We start from the raw sequence: 21,799 nt of genomic DNA on the forward strand, positions 1-21,799 counted from the left end.
CTTCAATTCTGAAAGAAATCATGTGTTATTTCATTCGTTTTATTTTCTGTGAGAAAGATGAGAATGGGTCCCTCTCCAGTCATTTAAAACCAAGCAAAACTGAAAACCACAACCTGCCATCAGAGTCCCCAATGCTGTTCAGTCACTCTAACTCACTTTTGTGTCGATCTTCTTGAAGGCAGCATCATCCTCATCTACCTCGAAGTAGATTTCTGTTGTGGTGATGGAGAGAGTTCCCTTGGCCACCACCACAGGAGCGATGAGCTGGGCAGGGGTGCTGAGAACCACAGGGCCTGCAAGACAGGGGCAGTGATTCAGGCTGGGCCTCTCTGATGCTATCAAACTCCCTTCCAGAGGACATAGTTATGTTATGCAAGGTCTTTTCATTTTAGGTAAAGTCTGTTTAGCAATTATATGGTACCTTAAAATGAGAAATTCTATAAAAACTGAGGAGTTCAGAGTGTTGAATAATAGACTCATAACATGCAAGTTTGCATCCTCTGCTTAGAAATCCACATGGTTGGTGAGGTACTGCCTTTATCCGACTTAACAAGTGCAGAGCAGAAAGGATGCTTCGGTGCCCTGCTTCTTCAAGGAACATCGATAGTTCTCCAAGAGACACTAGGCAGTGGGTAATGACCCCAAAGACCAACCATCTCACAAGCCAATCCTTTTGGTAGCTAGCGGCTCTACCCCAAGGAGGGGTGACAAAAAAAAAAAAAAGTGTGTGTGTGTGTGGGGGGGGGGGAGAAGCGGCTAAAGATACAAATCACAATCGCTAGGAAGGGTTGTTTCAATGTTCGTGTCCTAAGGTGGGATACATTCACTGGTGTGAGTACAAAGCTAACTAGGATTCTTATGAAGGAAATAAAACCTTGGTCATAGTTTTATCACCAGAGCACACCAAAGATGAACATGTGAGAAAAACGATGAAACAAAACCATTTTTGGAAAAGTCGATGTAAAGTGCAATTTCTCAGCTTTAAACTCAGAGAAATTAGGAGTTAATAGATTTTTTGCAAAGTGTGCATACCCGAGTGGAGTGCTCACTTGAATTTTCTCAATTAGAATACTGATTCGAGGGGCAAGAACTTGAAATCCCTCTCAAGGATATTGATCTAAACATACCACACGTAATTCAGAAATAATATGGGCTTTGTTGATGTCTTTTAGGTTCTTGGGAGCAAGCAACAGAATCCAGTCATTAATGCCCGCCCTTAGCTGCTGTACACAGCAGGAGACAGGCGACCAGGGGGAGTCTTGCGCGCGCGCCACGCAGATAGGCCCCGGCCAGAGCCAGGAAGGCTTCTGGAGCCAGCGGACTCGCAGAGTCCCGCTATTTCGGAGGGGATGCAGAGGACCAAGGCCTAGGCCGGCTTTGGTAGGGTTTTCAGAGTTCGGCCCGCATAGACTAAGTGGGGTCACTTTCAGCGGTCCCACTGCCTTGCAGACTAGCAAGACGGCCCGGACTCCTGGTGCGGCCAGCGGAATTGGGTCCTCAGCGGCTTGTGGGAAGCTTTTTTTTTTTTTTTTCCAAGGGGCGAGGCGGCCGGTCTGGAGCGCTACTTTAAAGGATCATCAATCTTAATCTAGGTTGCTCAAGTAATTATGCCCGAATCTCTTGTACGATTACAAGTGGATTTGGGTTTCTATTCCCCAGGCCCTCCTTTGTGTTTATTGGAGGGTCCGCGCTAGCCGGCGCCTCTAGCCCCCGGGGCCCTCCTCTTCTCCCCCGCTCCAGCCCGCGGGTTCGAGCCGCTCCCTTAACCCTTGCGCCACCGCAGCGTTGCAACCGGCGCGGGTTTCCTGGCTCCCTCTGAAACGTTCCTTGTATTCACATCTGAAACAAAGTGTCTTAAACAACTTGGGCTTGGCAAAAGACAAACCACCACCACCACCACCACCACCACCACCACCACCACCATCAAAACAACCTAGGAGAGCACATTCTAAACACCGACGAGCTCGCTTTGGGTTTTTAGATGTCTGACATTTGGAGGAAAACAGTCATTAAAATATTAAAAATGGAGAGCCGCATCCTTCTCCTAAAAAGCAATTTAACATCCAAATAATAAATTTGGAAAATTGAAAAAGCAGAAAAGATCATGAGAGGAGTTAACGAAGCTATACTCGTTTTTTACTGAAATACAGCACGAATTTTACATACACAGCTCTGGAGTTTTTAGCTTGTAAAACATTTCTAAAACGTGGCTGCGCTTCCTTTTGATTCTACTCCAATTTCTTTCTATTGAGTTGCGATTTTCTGGGAGTTTATAAAAAGGATTTAAGAAAGACACATCACGAAACATTCAACCTTAGAAGGATGTTTTTCCCCCACCCCCCCCCCGCCAAATCTCCAATTACAACTCCCAATTCCGTAGATTGTAGGAGCAGCACAGGGCCTTTTTGTTGTAGCCTCCGGGGAGCAAAGCAGCCAGAGAGCCTACAGTTAATCCACTGCAGCGGTAGAGAAAGGGGATTAGCTTTAATCCCCTTCGGGGAGCCCCTGGATTTTAGGGATTCTATATTAAAATGTTTACATAAAGTACAATCACAAGCCAGCATGTTTTCCATAAGGTACCAAGTGATTCAGAAACCTGGAGTCTTTTTCACGAGTATTTTGAAGGGCAGTATCCCTGCTGCCAGGAGTGTGGGCAATGGTGGTTGGTTCACTTCTAGCCCATCCCCCATCTCAGCACTATGAGTTTAACCTCCAGAACTTTGCTTGGTATAGTGAACTGGGAACTGACTGTAAATACATTCATTCCAATAGCTCCCTAATAATGAAGGAATATATTACAATAATGTCCTCAGCACACACAGAACAGTAATATTACAGAATGTAAAACGCCTTTTCCTAATGTATTGGCACATATGATAATCTAAAACTCTACCATGTATAAAATAATTAAGAAAAAAAAAAGGAGCAAATGTTATTTACTTCTTACATTGGCTATGGGCCCCTTGACTGCTTTTAAAGGAAGGCTAAGGCTACAGGGACTACTTGCAATTATTCTAGAACCAGTGCTACCAGGCATCAGTAAGGAGCCAAGAAGGAGCTTCCCTTTAAGGCCATACTTCTACCAAGGCCATGGCAAAGCTCACTGTATACGGATTTGTTAGAAGTACATATGCTCAAGGAATATATTTTATTTCAAGACAGGGCTTCTCTGTGTTAACAGTCCTGGATGTCCTGGAACTTGTTTTGTAGATCCACCTGCTTCTGTCTCCTGAATGATGGGACTAAAGGTGTGTACCACCACACATAGTCACTGAATATATTTTAAAAGAATGCCATTGACAGTATTTTAAAAGAATGCCATTGACAGTATTTTAAAAGAATGCTAAATATGTGTGGGTTTGGATTGTGTTGCTAAAAAAAAATCAAAACTCCAAGTCTAGAAATCAATAAAAAATAAAAACCACACACATTAACATCTTAATAGAATCTTTCTATTTACAAAAGTCTTTCCCATCTCCATTTAGGTACAGGTCAACCTGGGCTCTTGGTGTCACAATGGTGAGCACCAGCAGCAGAACCAAAGGCTGACTGCTCACTGTAAGGGAGGAGTAGTGGCAAATCCGGGGGCCTGGGTGGCAAAGGACTAATTGTAGGATCAGGACCTTGGTAAGGGGATTTGCAGAATTTCATGACTCAAGAAGGAAGACTGTTGTGCAGCAGAATCTGCTGGAAAAAAAAAGCTACTGGGCATTGACAACTTTAGCAACTGCTTCAATAGCAAGCTAAGGCTGTAAGGAAGCAACATTTACCCACTTCAGCCAGGAGAGGGGGTGTTTAGTGTTTCATGATCTTGCTTTTGTCTGAGCTTAGATCAAATTATTAAGTTGTCTACTGTGTCATCATAGATGATGGTGTTCTGTTATGTTTATAAGAGCACCCTGGCTTAGCTGTGACCTCCAGACCAGCTCCTGGAAACACCAAGGCCAGTTCCCACAAATCAGAAGTGCTTTTCTTTGCTCTGATGCAGGATTTAACCATGTTTTAGGAGAGTCAATAGAGTCCTAGTTATCAAAAGGCAAGTATAGCAACTACATTTGCAGACAATACTAAACTTCATTTATCACTTCCAACAGCACAAGGAATATGGAGTCAAATAAAATTGAAGTTCAATAACTGGCATTATAGACTTAGTAGATTAGACATATGGCTGGCAATTACCTTATTTAGGGCATGTGCAATTGAAGTGTATGTTGGAATCAGTGGATCTCTCTCTCTTTCTCTCTCTCTCTCTCTCTCTCTCTCTCTCTCTCTCTCTCTCTCTCTCTTTCTTTCTTTTTTTGAGACAGGGTTTTCTCTGTGTACCCCTGACTATCCTGGAACTCATTCTTGTAGATCAGGCTGGCCTGATCAGAGATATGCCTGACTCTGCCTCCTGAGTACTGGGATTAAAGGCATGGGGCACCATTGCTGAGCTAATAGTTCTTACACTTAGCTGATTTGAAAGCTGTTGTATTTAGGGTGGTTCAAAAAATTAAGACTAAAATATGAACAGGGAGTAAATATTTAGTTGAGTCTGTAATAAGGTGACAAAATTTCTGAGAAAATAAAAGTGTGGATAACAGAATGTGGCCAAAACACTGACCACAATCACTACTTTATGAAATCTTTAATTTTAACTATGTTTCTAGGAAAACTAGAGGTGGGGAAAATCTAATAAAAAAGATTAAAGTGCTTTAATTTCAAAGCATATTTCAGAAGCATATGGAGACGTTGGAACTTTGTTTTGAAATCCTAGGAAATCTTTAAGCACTAAGTATAATATAGGTTAGATAGGTAGTGATTGCCTACCAGCACTGGGGAGGCAAAGGCAGGTAGATCTCTTGAGTTAAAAGTCCAGTCTGCTCTATAGAGTGAGTTCCAGACAGCCAGGACTACAAAGAGAAACCCTGTCTTGAAAAACAACAGCAAAAAGAAGTAGAAGAAAGCTGGAAAGATGACTCATGGTTAGAGTGCACACTGCTTTTCTAGAGGTTCTGAATTTGTTTCCCAGCACTCCTATAAGGTGCCTCACGACCACCTATAACACCAGCATCAGGAGATCGAACAGTCTTCTGGCCTCCAAGGCACTTGAACTCAAGTGCACATACCTACACACAGACACACATAATTTAAAATACAAAACTAAGTGTTTGAATATGTGTCTATGAAAGAGGAACGGTCTCAGGAAAATAATGAATCTTAGATTTTTATCATCCAGGACAGTTCCTTCCTTGTGTTCCAGTTATTTTCAATGCATGTTTTATAGAGAATATTGATAGATATCCAAAAGAAATGATCACAAGAAGCCTACAACATTTTCAAAACTTCAAAAGGCATTTCTGCTTGATTTGGAAAATGATGACTTCCAACAACTCACTGAATATTCCTCAAGGGTTGTGCACTTCAATTTTAACAATATTTTCCCCAGAATCCTCGGTACACAGTGCCCCCAAACAGTCTCACCAGGGGTATACAAGCTTGTACCCAGAAAGTGGCCTTTGATGCTTCTTGGTGACTTCCTGAGTTCCCTCTGCTTTAAACATTGAAGTTAACAGTAACAGATCATCCCTCCATTTTCCTAGTTTCCCAAGAATATTGGATGCTCAAGAGCATATATTAATCTCTGGAGTCCTAGTAAATCTATCACTGGAAAGAGTCAACTTTTCACATTCTGAAACAGATGTGAGAAAAATGAGAGACCTCTTTCATGACAAGCAACTTAACACTGCACTTTAATACAATGTTTGTTCAGCATGTCAGAGAACCTCTTACAATTAATATTATCTGAAGCTACATCTTATTTAATGTACCTGCCACGAATAATCTTAAGCACCAAGAGACAATCTGGTAGACTTATCCTTTTATTTTTATATTCCCCAATTTATTTGTAGAACAAGTAGTTCTTTGTCATAATATATATATGTATATGTATATATGTATATATGTGTAATATATATGAATATATACATATAATTATGTATTATATTATTAACAATATAATAAATAAATATGTAGCATTATCATGGATTTTGGAAAGAAAAACTTTAAAAAGTACATGGTTCAGATAAAATGGAACCGAGATGTCCTGAACAAAATCTTTATGGAAAAGCAGTGATCATTTTGGGGCTTTAGTGATAATCTGCCCTCCCAGGTGAGCTGAATGAGTTTTGTGTTTCCAGTTACATTACATTTAGTTCGACATATGGGAGACATCTTTCATCTTCTGGAATTAGGCCTATTTTATGGCATTGGAATGTCATTTTGTATCTGGGAAGAGTAAATTCCTACTATACTAGATGTGTGAATAAACCAGAGGATGTGATTTAGACCTACATGTGCAGGAGGTTTAGGATCCGAAACTCTAGGTTGGACTCATACTAGCCAGCCTTCCTATTCCCAGGGAACCTGGCGCATTTTCTTTGCAGCTCTCATAAGACATTGGACATGCTTATCTGTTCCTCTAGTTTATATAAGGAACCTGAAGATGGGCATCTCTTCTTCACTGAACACAAAGCTCTCTCACAGAGTGCACTCTGCATTTATGGAATAGAATTCAGAAAGTGATACATGCCACAGTTACAGTTGTATGTAAAAGTAAAAGTCATTTAAAATACAAGGTAATAATTTTTATGTTTTATTCCAAACTACGCTTTAAAAGCATAAGAGTGTGAATCATGGAGAAAATAAAAATTGAAAATACACTTAAAATCTAATGGGAATTGTATTTGATTATTCTAGTTATACCATATATATATACCATATATATATGTATATATATATATATATTTCATCAAGATGGCATAACTATAACTGGCATATAATCTGTTCCTTCTTCAGAAATTAGATGCAGAAGCATTAAACTCAGCATCCATTCATTCATGCAATCAACAAAAAGTAATGATTGTGTGTTGTATTCATTTGGGATCTAAAGGGAATACAGTAATGTATAAGCCATGAATTTCATAAAGAAGGACCTCTATGGAGTAAAAATATGGGGTAAAATGAAATAGAAATGTGCATGAATAATTATGTCATAGAGAGAAGGGCTCAAATGAGCATTATATAAAGCACAGCACATGAATTCATCTTATTTATTCCTTTCAATAACCTTGTGTGTCAGCTAGTGATATTGTCCTCATTCTACAGAGGAGAGAATGAGAATGAAGGTAGTTTAGAAAGATCCTTCAACTACTCCACATCAGAGGTATGGTTTATACATGATGCTAAAGTTAGGTTATACATCCTTACATGTTCGGCTTCCTATCAAAGATGAGGTAGAGAAGAACCCTATGGACATTCCTTGAAGTGAAATAATTTTCACTAGGGTGGTGGCAGTTGACATGGAATGTGATGTATGGGTATGACAGGTAGTTAATGTGAGGGAGTTGCAAATGACATGAACCTGAAATCTGTTTGGTTGGAGAGCAAATGAGGAAAAGGGAGCAGTGGGAGATGACACAGAAAGCACACAAAGCTTTGGGTATCAGATGTGCTTAGATTATGGCAGTAGGGATCAGACATCACCGTGTGCAGCAGTAGTTTGCATCCTTTTTATAGGAAGGATGCATATACCCCTTTGAGAGCACTAGTAAGTATAAAGGCCTCTTTTTAGGGAAGGTCATCCTCTGCAACAGTGCTTCTCAACCTTCCTAACTCAGTGACCCTTTGATACAGCTCCTCATGTTGTGGTGACCCCAACCATAAAATTATTTCATTACTACTTCATAACTGTAATTTTTCTACTGCTATGAATCTTGATGTAAGTATCTAATATGTAGCATATTGGCATGTGATGCCTCCCAAAAGCCATGACCCACACATTGAGAGCTGCTGCTTTATAAGCATCCATCCCGGTTATAATATTCATATTTTGGAGAAAAATTAAACATTGTACTTGTCTTGATGTCTTCCTCTATCTGACAGTTTCTGTACCCAACTTATCCTCATCTCCTTTTGTCCATTTTCTTGGGAACTGCATCTTCCTTTCTTAGCAAGTCAGCTGCTCTCTCTGCTTGTGTGCTTGATGTCACCTTCCCCTGCCACCTCAGCTGCTGTCTTTCTTATCTGTGTCCTCTCCAGGACTGCCCGAGGTTAAACATCAGGTTTTCTCCCCAGTTCTCTGTCTATACTCGCACTTGGCTTGTTGCCAAGGTGTTTGCGAAATGTACTATGGTTAATAAGCATAAGTTCTCAGAGTTAGGAAACAAAATTGTAAACTTTTGATTTTACTATAATCTTTCAGACACACTTTCCTAGGGGACTGCTTGTGCTTGTGGCTTTAAAAATACCTATGTTTCAAGAAATATCAGGCTGAAACTGCTGAAGCAGGGCCTTGATACCCATGGCACAGGACTGTGCTGCTCTCATCTGGGTTGGCTTCTACAGTGTTGCTGACAGCTGTCTTCACTGGCCGGAAGCCTGCTGTTCCTTGGAGCTCTGCAGCTGGTCTGAGGCTTTCTGCTCTCTGTATTATCCATTTCCTTAGTGACCTCGGTGGTCTAAATTGTGAACTCCAACCTGAACTCTGTTTTCTAAGTTTAGATCATTAATATCCTTTTGAAAATCTTGTAAATCCAACTGACAGGTCCTCAAGAGCAGGGGTCCTATCATGTATCATTATTCCTTATATCATCATGGCTTACATCTAAGAAATGTGCAGTAGTTATATTTGATTTGGTTGGAGAACCACATACAACGACAATGAAACTGAAGTCAGGATCTGAAAATGGTGGCTAAGGACCACATGTCTTCCCAGCTCTTGCCTGTACTACAATGGAGTCTGGACATCTCCTATTGTAAACTATTCTCTTTTTAAAGCACTTACAGAATTGTTTTTTTGTGCATGTGTATCTCATGGTACACATGTGGAGGACAGAGGACAGCTTGTTGAGAATTGGTTCCTGTCTTTCATGATGTGGGTTTTGGAGACTGAACTCAAGCTGTGGGGATTAGTGGCAAGTGTCTTTTTAAATCCACTGAGCTATCCTGCTGGCCCCGTTCTCTTGTTTGTTTTTTAAAATCTACTTTACAATAAAGATAGCAATAATCCACTTACTTGATTTGTTAATCAACTGAAAAGTGCAAAAACAAAACAAACAACAACAACAAAAAAACCCTACATTGCTATAAGGAAATGAATACAGGTGCCTAGAAACAAAATCTCCTAGGCTGAATGGTGGGTCAGTGTTCCCACTGCTGCAACGTAACTTCTAAAATTCGGTATGCATAAGCCACAGACTGTCACTTTTCAGTCTATAATAATGTCTTCTCTTAGTAAATGTTAGTTCTGTCTCTCATCCACATGTACACTTATCTACATCACTCTCCTCAGAAAATATTGTTTGGTAAGCGGAGACCTTTTAAAATCTAATCTTATTTTTATTTTAGTATTTCTATTTTCTTTCTTTACTTTATATTTTGACTCCGGTTTCCCCTCCCTCCTCTCCTCCAAGGCCTCTCTCACCTCCCTCTATCCACTCCTCTATTTCTATTCAGAAAAGGGCAAATCCAAATTTAGAGACAGAATTTATCTGTTTGGTTTTCAGTTTCTCTTTGAATTTCTGATATAAGCTGAACTGGAGGAGTAGTTTGGCTGTTTTTAGCTGGTTGATAAGCTAATAATATAAAATGAAAGAAAAATTTAACTTCTGAATAAAAAAGAATAATACTTCAATCACTATAAAATTGCCTGAATATTTTGTCTGAAAAATTCTAAACAATAACATTTTAGACAGCAAATTTATTCAAATCTCCTCTCTTTACAGTTTAAAAAGGTCTAGACATGTTTTTTCTATATTTATAAATCAATTAATCTTATTAATTTACAAAAATTATGCATACACGTGTATCTATTCTATTGTATGCAATGTTCTTGTAGGTGCTTAGGGAGGTCAGAAAAGAGTGTTAGGTCCCCTAATGTGGCTGCTGGGTACCAAACTCAGGTTCTCTGGAGGGGCAGCAAGACTCTTAACTAGTCCTGAGTCTTGTCACAAGACTAACATAACCAACAAAGTATATTCTCCTGGAGTGTTTGTACTCTGCCTGACATCAAAATTCTTGTTCTCCAAGCTGAGTAATTATGGCTATGGACTTTCTATAGGCTCCAGCTTCTGTATGCAGCACTAAGTTACAAGAAGAAAAATGGCTGAAAGCACCATCAGGCTGCAGTAAGATTGATCATCCTTTGTACAGTACTGCTCTAAGTGAATAGGGGAAAGTGCTCTTTCTCTTAAGCTTTCCAACATGGCTAATGTCTCTCAAAGAGAGGACCTAGGCACTTCTGCGATGCACACCATTCCTCTGCTACAAGATGCTAGTGTGAACAGTCTGTTCAATGGAAAGCAGTTCTTATTAATATCTTTATTCATGATCTCTAGAACTTGCATAGTATGAAACCTTGGTGCCTCATGTACAGAGAGCCATGGTCTACCAATAAGTTAGGTGGTTACTGTCATATTTTTCAGATTCGTGGTATGATGATAAACTCTTAGAAATTTTACATACCGAGAAAGAAGTGAAAAACAAACAAACAAACAAACCCCAAACAACTATGTTTCAACTAAAACAATGTATTAGAAAGAAAAGGTCTTACTATTGGGGTTTATAAGACACTTGACCAAAGAGTGGCTTATTCTTAAAATAAAAGGTACTCAAGAATTTTATATATGATTTGAAGCACGGCTAATGTATAATGGACACAGTTCAATTGTGTTTTGCTATTATAGTTTTAAATTTATACTCAGGTTAGCAGGACTGTTATAGTTATTAAGAGTAGATTAAATCTGTTTATATGATAATCTACAGAATTCATAGTTGAGAAGAACATGTATTTTTGGAAACATAGGATTGTAGCTACAATATAATGCCTGAAGATCTACATTGGCTTGTTGACTTTCTGAGAATAATGATAAGAATCAAAGATAAAACACCACATATTCAAGATGGAACTTCTATTTTACAACTCTGTATCAAACACACACACAAAAATTAGTTATAAAGTTATTTTAGCTTTTGCAAGAAATGGGCATGTGAATGTTATCCCTAAGTGCTTGGTGAATTGTTTGAAGCTGAATGTGAACCCTTTGGATATACTATTTATGACTGGCAAAGTAACTTCCTAATTCAAAGAGAAAGAAAGGAAGAAAGGAAGAAAGAAAGAAAGAAAGAAAGAAAAAAAAGGACTTAGAAAGTCTTGCAAGGCTTTCCCAACATCAAATAGCTTTTACTAAACAACGTTTTGATGAGTTAAGTGTGAGTTAAGTGTGAGTCAGGAACATATGGATTAAATTTCCCTTGAAATACACATGCCTTTCAAAATGGAGGGGGTCCTGAGTTAAATACATTTTAGAGAATCCAGAATGTCTAAGAGACATCTTTCTCTGAATACGAATATTGGCAAATTAATTCTAGTTAGACTCTATAACTAAAATTACATAATAATACATATGGAAGAATCTTAACTATTTGTGTGCTGGTGAGACAAGCAAAGCATACTGTTCCCATGCTAAAACTGCACAGCATGGGAGGGGCAGGCCTGGGCAGGGGAACCTGGACAAAGGGATATGCACTCAAGTGTGGAACAAGGTGTCTTCCTTTCTTTACATTTACCTGGTTTTGTTCAAAAGTCAAATAAATCTGTGCCTTTGATACTTTGATTTGTTTTAAATAAAAAAATTCTCTTAAAACTCTTTGGTTGTAGCATTGTGCTGTCTCCTTTATATTATTCCCCTAGTCTTTCCTCACTCTTGCCATGTGTTGTCTATTTCCCAGAATCCGTTTCTCTAGTTTAGTGGTGGCTAGGAACACTAAACAAACACAGAGCTTGATTCTAGAGAGAAGAAGGGAGGTTCTGGGACCCAGCACATATCCTACTAGGTGCGTTCTTATTTTTGTATATCTCTTACTCTTTATTCACGAAGTTCATGTTTTCTGAATTCCAGTTGCTATAAGATTGATGTGTGTACAAGTACTTGTATAAAGGATTATAAGCCTCTTACTTTGAAAAAAAAAATCCATGTAAAAAGTCTGGCTTACATTGTAAAATCCCTGTCCCAGCACTGCTATTTAAAAATTCTTACTGTTCTTTTAAAAATGTATTTAAAGTATATTATGTTGGTTATAGAACACACTTCCTATGCAATAAAGAGACCTTTCTTAATTGAGAGCAATATTGCTATCTTGGCCTTATAAATGAGAACCCTCAAGGGCATTCAGTTAATAAAGACATAATTAGCAGAAGTTAGAATGGAGAGAAGATGAGGTTGGCTTTAAGTTTCCCTACCATAGACTCCTGGAAGCAGGTAAGTTGCTTGAAGATCTTCACCTCTCCTGCTCCTCCAGATCCAATTCCTCAGTCTCATCCACAGCTCATCCCCACAAAAGGCATAACATCTTTTGTGGTCTCCCCTTCCTCTCTGACCATCCCCAAATGAACACAAAGATTTTCTCTTCCAACCTTCTTTACCCCAATTCATTTCATTATTCCAGTCTCCAACTCCAGTAAACATTCCCTGTGAACACACCAGCTGGACAGGCTAGGGAAACAGGCAATCTAACCGAAGACCTTCTCTTCTCCTCCAAATCCAATCCCCCAGTTTCATCCTTAGCTCTGCAACAGAACATCTGCTGCAGTTTTCCTCTTCCCACTGTCCAGATCTCTTATGGGTACCACAGGACTTCCCCTCCTAACCTCGCTCCCCTGACTCATCACTTTAGCCTTGCTCAGCCCCTAACTCCAGCAGGCACCTTCTGCTAATCCACAGACCACTCCTACCAGGGAAGCAGCTAGGCTGCACATGGATATTCCACTCTCTCCTGCTACTTCAGATCCAGTCTTTCAGTCTCATCCCCAGATGTACAGCAGACTTTCTGGGTAACTACTCTTCACTCTCAACCCCTAGTCCAAGGAGACTAAATAAAGAGATCCTGGTGTAGAACACTCTGCTCTCCTGTTTAAAACCTCTTTGGATCCCTAACCTGAGACCATTCCTAAGTGTCAGGTGCCAATACTCAGAAACACATTTTATAAGAAACCCCACAATGGTCACACCTAACAGGTCCACAGGAAAGTTTCTACCAAGCAAAACACAGCCATCACATTCTCCTAAAATCCAGAGAGAAAACATAAACCAAGGAACAAAATACCCACTCAACAAAGACAAAGCCAGATCAGCTCCTAGACCTATAATCACTACAAATCCTGATGCCTAGACACCAGCCTAAAAGCACTTAACAGCCAGGGCAATACATATACATTAGATCTCAGCAACCCTACCACAGTAGGCCCTGAGAATTCCAATGTAGCTGAAGAAAACACCCTAAAACAGCCTGTGTGAAGATGACACAGGTCCTTAAAGAGGAGGTGGATAAATCCCTTAAATAAATCTATAGAAACACAAACACACACTGGGAAGAAATGAATAAATCCCTTACAGAAATCCAGGAAAACACAGTGTAAGGAAATGAATAAAACTCCAAGACCTGAAAACAAAAGTAGAATCAACAAAGAAAACCCAAACTGAGGGAATTCTAGAAATGGGAAATTTAAGAATTCCAACAGGAACAACAGAAGCAAACTTCACCAACGGAGATGTAAGAGAAAATGTCAGGCACTGAAGAAATGATAGATGAAATAGATACATCAGCTGAAGAAAACGTTAAATCTAAAATATTCCCAATAAAAAAACAAACCAACCAACCTAAGAATATTAGGAATAGGAGGAGAAGATTCTCAGCTCAAAGGCCTAGAAAATATTTTTAACAAATTGATAAAAGAAAATTGTCCTAATGTAAAGAAGGAGATGCCTATAAATGTAAAAGAAGCATACAGAACAACAAATAGATTGGACCAGAAAAGAAAGTTACTTTGGCACATAATAAAACACTAAACACACAGAACAAAGAAAGCTGCAAGGGAAAAAGTTCAAGTAACAAGTGAAGACAGATCTAATAGAATTACACCTGACTTCTCAGTGGAGACTTAAAAGCCAGAAGAAGAGCATATGCTTAAAAGCCAGAAGGGTATGTGCTGTAGATCTTAAAAGACCAACAGATGCCAGCCCAGACTGCTAAACCCAGCAAAACTTTCAATTGATGTTGGTGGGGGACTACCACCCCCAACAAAATAGTAATTGGTCTTTCATATTTCTCAATATCAATAGCCTCAATTCCCCAATAAAAAAGACACAAACTATCAGAATGAATGTGAAAACAAGCTCCATCCTTCTGTTCCATTCAAGAAACACACCTCAATATCAAGGGTAGACATGACCCCAGGTTAAGGGTTGGGAAAAGGTACTCCAAGATAATGGACCTAAGAAACAAGCTCATGTAGGCATTTAATATTGTACAAAATAGATTTCAAACCCAAACTAATCAGAAGAGATAGGGAAGAAAACTACATATTCATCAATGAAAACTTCACCAAGATGGCATTTCAATTCTTAACATCTATGCCTAAAGCACAAGGGCACCCACGTTTGTAAAAGAACCCCCTACTACAACTTTAATCATATGTTGATGCTCACACACTGGCAATGGGAGACTTCAGTACAACACCATCAACAACAGACAGGTCATCCATATAAAAACAAAATAGAGAGATACTGGAACTAACAGACTTAATAAATCAAATGGACCTAACAGATATTTATATTTATAGAACATTTTATCCTCATACAAAATAATATACCTTCTTCTCTGCACCTCATGGAGACTTTTCTTGAAGACTGACCACATACATAACAAGTCTTAGATAGCCTTTAATGGCTGAGCCATCTCTCCAGCTCAAGCAAGTCTCAACAGATATAAGAAAACTGAAATTACTTCTTGCATCCTATCAGATTAAGTCTAGATATCAACAACAGAACAACAGAAAGCTTACAAACTCATGGAAACCAAAAAATTTTCAACTGGACGAAAAATAAGACTAGAAAAAAATTAAAGAATTTCTAGAATTTAATGAAAATTAGTACACAACATGTTCAAACTTATGGGACACAATGAAGGCTTTCTAAGAGGAAAGTTCATAGCACTAAATGCCCGCATAAAAAGGAGATCTCACATTACACTTAACAGAATATCTGAAAGCTCTAGAACAAAAAGAACAAACCACACACAAAAGGAATAGACAGATAGAAATAATCAAACTCAGGGCCATAATCAATGAAATAGAAACAAAGAGAATACAAAGAATCAATGAAAAAAAGAGTTGGTTCTTTGAGAAAATCAGTAATATTGATAAACCTTTATCAAATTAACTAAAAGGCACATAGAGAAGACCCAAATGAACAAAAAGATGAGAATAGATCTATCTCAAGATCCAGCTACACCACTATTGGTCATTTACCCAAAGGAAGCTTCATCTTACTACAAGGACACTGGCTCAGTCATATACATTCCTGCTGTTTTCAAAATAGCCAGAAACTGCAAACAACCAAGATGTCTCTCAATAGAAGAATGAATCAAGAAATGTGTTATATTTACACAATGGAGTATTACTAAGCTGTTAAAAATGACAGCACACAGGACACACCAGTCAGAAGAATGGATTGGTGTGTAACCCAACCAATACCAGAGAGGCTTCATCCAGCAACTGATCAGAGTAGATGCAGAGACCCACAGCCAAACATTAGGTGGAGCTCAGGAAACCTTGCAGAAGTTAAGGATGAAGCATTGTAGGAGCAAGAGGTCAAAGAGAACATGGCCCACAAAATCAACCAAGCAGGGCTCATGGGGCCCAAGAGACTGAAGTTACAATCAAGGAGCCTGCATTGGACTGTACTAGGTCCTCTGCATATATGTTATGGTTGTGTAGCTTGCTATTCTGTGAGACTCCTAACAGTGGGAATGAGACGGGGAGAGTAGCTCTGACTCTTTTGTCTAATCTTGGAACCCTTTCTCTCCTATTGGGTTGCCTTGTCCAGAGTTTGTGCCTAGTCTTATTGTAACTTGTTCAGTCGATATCCCTGGAAGGCCTGCCCTTTATGAAGGGAAACAGGATGAGTAGATATGGAGGAGAGGGTAGGGAAGAACTGGGACTAGAGGGAGGGGAAACTGTAGTTAGGATGTAGTGTACCAGTGAATAATAATAATAATAATAATAATAATAATAATAATAATAATAATAATAATAGCAGCAACAATAACAACAAAGAATAAAATGGTCATAAATTTGAAGAAAAAATGACATCATAAAAATTTCAGGCAATTTTAAGAAAAAAAATCATCCTGAGTGAGGTAACCCAGACCCAGAAAGATAAATGCAGTATATATTCATGAATATAAGGATATGAGCTGCAAAATAAGTGATAATCAAGTTAAATCCACAGATACAAAGAGGTTAGATAAAAGGAAGAAGGAACAAGGGGGAGGCACATGGATTTTCCTGGAACAGAAAAACAGAATAGATTTTTATGGGTTGACTGTGGGTGGTGGTGGGGAAGAGCAAATAGGGGTATTAGGTGTGGAGGGGGGAGAGAAGATGGGGTTAAGGGAGGGAATTCAGGGAAGAGAATTAGAAATGAGAGGTGGTATGGAAACCTAGTGCAGTGCAAACCTAAAATATGTGAAGGAGATCCTAGAGAAGTCTGCAAATAACGATGAAGACAAAATCCCAACTGGTCATCTCTTGTCACCAAATGAAGCTTCCTGTGTAGGGACTGGATTACATCCAATTGAGTTGGTGGTCAAAGTGGTTCATGGGAATCCCTAAATAACCCAGACTGTTGCAAAGACTATGATTTGCTTCCCACAAACTGACAGCAAGGCTCCACTGCTGAAGATAACACCTACACAACTCATTACACATAGAGAGCTTGAGCTGGTGCCTATGTAGAAGCTCCAGCACTACATTCCACCTCTCTTTGGTATGGGAGGCTACACAAAGGTATGGTACAGGCTACACAAAGAGAAATATTACCACCAATTCAGCCACAGACCTTTAATCTACAATCTGTTCTGCCTGAAAAATATGCTAGGGAAATGGTGGCACAAAGTGTGTAAGAGTAACCAACAAATATCTGATTTGACTTAAGGCCACTCCATGAAATGGAACCCATACCAGACACTGCTTGGGTAAGCAGGAACCAGAGACTTGATAGCCCAAGGACCTAGGGTAAACCCAAATACTATTGGTGTGTTTGTGTGTGTGTGTACAATAAAATCATTATTATACATATACATCAATTTGCTACTGGTTTGTGATGTAGTTAACAAACATTTCCCAAGAAATGTCAAAAGAATTTAAGAGACTTAAAAGAGTAGCCAGTAAATAGTATTTTAAATGGACCTAAAATTGAGATGGGTTCTATCTAACAGGAGATAAGAATATAAGAAGAATTCTGATGGTTTATTTTCAAAGGTGCATCAAGCCAGCTTATAAAAACCCAGCTGCAAATGAGCAGAAAACACTGGACCTTGTGAATGCCTGTTAGTCTATAGCTGTTCCGGACTCTCTCAACACTGCTAAGTTATCCCCTTACCCAGACTCAGAATTTAGAAGTATTCATAAAAGCCTAGCTTGCTTGCAAGGTCATATCTAATAAAGTTTAAAATAAACACAATGTAAAATGTAGATATGAACCCACACATGGTTTCTGTTAAATAAAAGAAAACGTTTTAGTGACATAGGGAAGGATTTAGATGACAAGTTAAGACTGTTCCTCCTGATTTTTCAACTGAAGGAGGAAGGGGTATGCAATAGGCCCTATTTAAAAACTGTTCTCTATGTTTAGTCAGCATGACTGCAATACTAGACTGATGCCCAACTTTGCAAGTTAAGAAGATAAACAGCCTCACTTCTGCCACAATTAATTTCTAGTTCTCTTATTGTGAAGTGAGGATTATGGTTTCTCACAGAGAGGTTATAGAGTGGAGAGAAAGAAATAATATTTCTGATGAATAAAGTTTCAGTATTAGGCTTATGGAAAATCTCATATGCTAGACATTAAATGGGTGGTAATAAAAGCTCATTATGTAAACAGCAATAAGTAAAATTATTACTCCTCAAAGAACTGATAATAAAACATCATTATAGTCATTAACTCAGTAGAATTCCCTAAATTTGTAATACTAAATTCTGAAAATAACAATAAAGGAATTTCAATGTAAAAATATTTCTACTGTCACTCAGCATATATGAGTCTCTTCGTAAAGATTTATTTCTACTTTATGTGTATGTGCCTGCATGTAGTACATGTATGATGGTATGTAGTGCCTCTGGGTGTCAGAAGAGGGTATGAGAGCCACTGGAAGGTGTTACAGGTGGTTGTGAGCTGCCATGTGGGTGCTGGGAACCAAACCGAGGTACCCTCTAAAAGCAGAAAGTTCTTTTAAGTATCTTCTCAGCCCCATGTAATACTCTTTAAAAGAAATGAAACACATTGTACCAGTTGGTTGGCATTTTATCAGTTGAATGCAATCATCGCCTGTCTACTCACAAACATTTGAATTAATCTTTCTATTTTTGGTTGTGAGCCTAGCCTTTAATGGCTGAGCCATCTCACCAGCCCTAAATTAATCTTTAATTTAAGTTTATTACTTGAAATTTTGGAAGAAACAACTTGCTAAATTTCAAATAAAATAATTGCCATTTTCCATTAAGTTCAGTTAGCTTATACTAATTTATTTCAGTATTTCAAGTAAAATGTAATTAGTAAGATGAAATATTTAGGCACATATGGAATTTTAGGGCTAATTCACTTTGGTGGATCACTATGAACTAAAACAGCAATTAAAGTAAATTAGATTAGATGTTAATAATATAATAATTACTCAGTTGATTGGCAGACTTCTATATTAAAATCCTATTAGCTGCTTGCTACAAACATAGTAAGTGGAGTGATTAGTAGTCACACACATTTAACTTGCCTCTTGAGATGAACAGCTTGGGAAGAAAGGGAACTAAAAATGAAAAAGAAAATCATGTGACATTGAAGCTACAGAGTTTATGAACATTTACTTCTATTAAAAGCAGAAAGTACCAAACGATAAACACAACAAACAGCCAACAACATTCAAGTGAAACTGCTTTTTAAAAAGCATTCTTAAAATACAGAAAAAACAACACATGGAGTTAGGAAACATGTAGACTATTATTAAGACTAAAATTATCATTTCTAGCTATTATGCATATACATGGACCTCTGAGTATTAATATGGGATATGCTAAGATGGGGTGACAGGGAAAGGGCCCTGGTTTTATAGCTACATGTGAAGACTGTGGTGCTGTCTGCTTAGCTGTGCCTGTCAGCAAAGTAGCGTTTTGTAACAAGAAGACAATGGACTCTGCCCACAAACAGGTTAAGGTTATCTAGTTACTTTTGTGTATTATGATGGCATATTTCTTTTAAGTTAAAAAATATTTTTATTGCATGTGCATTGGTGCTTTGCCTGTATAGTCTGTGTGAGGGTGCTGGATCAGTTGAAGTGGAGTTACATACAGACAGCTGTGAGATGCCATGTGGGTGATAGGAATTGAACTTGGGTCCTCTGGTAGAGCGGCAAGTGCTCTTAACTACTGAGCCATCTCTCCAACCCCAATGCTATACTTCTTATATAAATAATATGTGGACAAACCTCTGAGTTAGATTAAGAAGTGAAGCACCGCTGTTTTCATTTCTAAGCTATAAACAGAAGACGGGGACTTCATAGAGTGCTTTCTGAGACAGCAAGTGAGCATGAGATGGTGTCAGTGCTACATACAGATCCTTAGGCCCTTGTGCTCTTAACTGGGACCTGTCTCCTGTAATGGCGAAGCTCTCTGCAGGTAGTATAGCACTGTCAGGGAATTTAGGGTAAAGATTTAGGAAACAGAGGAGGGAGCAGACCCTCCCCTCACCATCCGAAACACTCAGAAAAGCCTGGGCAGCACAGTAGACCTGACCCTGTCGACAGAGGTGCAGGTGAGATTAGGCCTGAGTGTGTGAGAATGAGCTAGCTGCCCCGCCCCCAATTGCCATGTGGTGGTAAGGGTGAGGGGAAGATGCCCTCTCCGCCTTTGTGGTGGGCAAGAGAGCTGAACCTCCCCCTTACCAGCTGTAGCACTTGGGAAGGCAGACCCTGCACCTTGCCTGGGCAGCACAACAGAGCCAAACTGTTGGTAGAAATGTGGATGAGCTAGCCCCAAAGTTGTGAGCATGGGAGAGCTGTCCCCATTATTCATCTGTTATGTGGCAGCATGGGTGGGACACAGACGCCCTGCCTCTCCCCACATCAACACCTGAGACAGGTGGGAGAGCTGGCCCTGAGGTTTTAAGAGGGGGAGAGCTGTCCCTGCCCTTCGTCAGCTGCAGCCTCAGGAGAGTGGCCTCTACATTTCCCCTGGGCAACACAGTAGAGCTGGCCCTGAAGATTTAGGTGTGGGAGAAGAGAACCTGAGCACTTGAAATCCTGAGAACTGTCCCCACCCTGTGCTTATTGCTGCAAGGGGTGAACTAGCCAGGACAATGCCAGAGAGCTCACTCTGGTGGCTAAGACAGGGGAGAGCTTCTGTGCAGACCAACCCTGCAACTAGCCAGGCCCAGAATCAGGGTTATGTGCTGGCCCACCCCAACATTCACCCAATCTTTGATTGGCTGGAGCACTGGATGGGGGTTGAGTCAGTCCTGTGGACCCAGGCCTGCAGGATCTCCACAACACAGGATAACAATGGGATGTCCAGGAAGAGTCTCAGTGAGGGCCCAGCATAGATGATGCAGCAGAGACCAGTGGCCTTGAGCCAGACCAATGATATGTAAAAATGTATGGATGAAAGGGTTTACTGCATGACTCACTGTGTCCACTGCAGCTTCCATAGTTAGATTGCCCCTTTTTCCTTTTAAATTTTATTTTATTTTTATTTGGAGAGGGGGGTGATGGTTGGGATCAGGAGGCATGATGTGAAAGACACAAAGAATAAGTAAAAAGAAGGTTAAAAGAATGAAATACAATATTAGCTGAATGGTGGTAATGCATACTTTTAATCCTAGCACTAGGGAGGCAGAGGCTTTCTATGAGTTCAGCCTGGTCTACGGAGTAAATTCTAGGACAGCTAGGGCTACACAGAGAAATCCTGTCTTGAAAAACAGAAACAAACAAACAAACCTCAAAACACTGTTACTTAAAATTTTACTGTCGTCTGAGATGGACAATTATTTCTTAGAGCAAAAATGTTACCCATTTATATGTTATTAATAGTTGTTTTCATTACATTTGGGGATCCTGGTCTGCAGCTAACTTCTGGAAATGGGTTTTGTGTGGCAACGTTGTCATGACAGTGGAGATAAATAATTAACTCAGCACTTACAAAACATACATACTCTGTAAATTCTGTACACTATTTCTGTCTTTTTCTTTGCCTTCTATTGAACACTCACATTCTCCTTTATTCAAAGCTGCAGGTGACACTTTGGGCCACTGTTTTAAAGACGAACTCTATGGACTAGGAAAGGGATCATCAGGGTCCAATCTTAATGTTTTCACTGTTATGCTTATGATCAGGACTTAAAAGTTAGCTACCATTAAAGGACAGAAACACAGCAAAGTTACTACTGTTTGGTAGGTTGTATGATTGATACATTAACAATTAATACTAAGCAGATTTAGCATAAGCTTCAAGAGATTAATCAAACTTGAATCAGCTACTTTTGATAAAAAGAAAGTGCTAAGTAATACAAACTAAAGTACAGGTGAATGCGGAAAAGCCAGGTCAGAAAACATCTGAGTTTTGTATGACCTTGAAAGTAGGAAAGAGTCCAAGAAAAGAGTCATACCTGCTGTCAAACTTAGCAAAAGCCTTTGTCTGTCTTCATTTCCAAAAGCA

General features: G+C 39.3%; 1 protein-coding gene across 5 annotated transcripts in view; it reads right to left on the bottom strand.

The window, feature by feature from the left end:
• Window positions 1-21,799, bottom strand: part of Nbea (neurobeachin) — a 511,635-nt gene that overhangs the window by 150,976 nt on the left and 338,860 nt on the right. For 3 of the 5 annotated variants that reach the window (XM_051176972.1, XM_051176971.1, XM_051176970.1), the window contains exons 40-41: window positions 18,868-18,900; window positions 157-293 (exon numbers count right to left, since the gene is read on the bottom strand). In XM_051176972.1, the coding sequence (XP_051032929.1) occupies window positions 157-293; window positions 18,868-18,900 (170 nt within the window). The remainder of the gene's footprint in view (window positions 1-156; window positions 294-18,867; window positions 18,901-21,799) is intronic. The other 2 variants (XM_051176974.1, XM_051176973.1) reach the window with 1 other exon arrangement.

Source organism: Phodopus roborovskii, unplaced genomic scaffold, assembly GCF_943737965.1.
Source record: "Phodopus roborovskii unplaced genomic scaffold, PHOROB, whole genome shotgun sequence".
NCBI classification, from domain to species: Eukaryota; Metazoa; Chordata; class Mammalia; order Rodentia; family Cricetidae; genus Phodopus; species Phodopus roborovskii.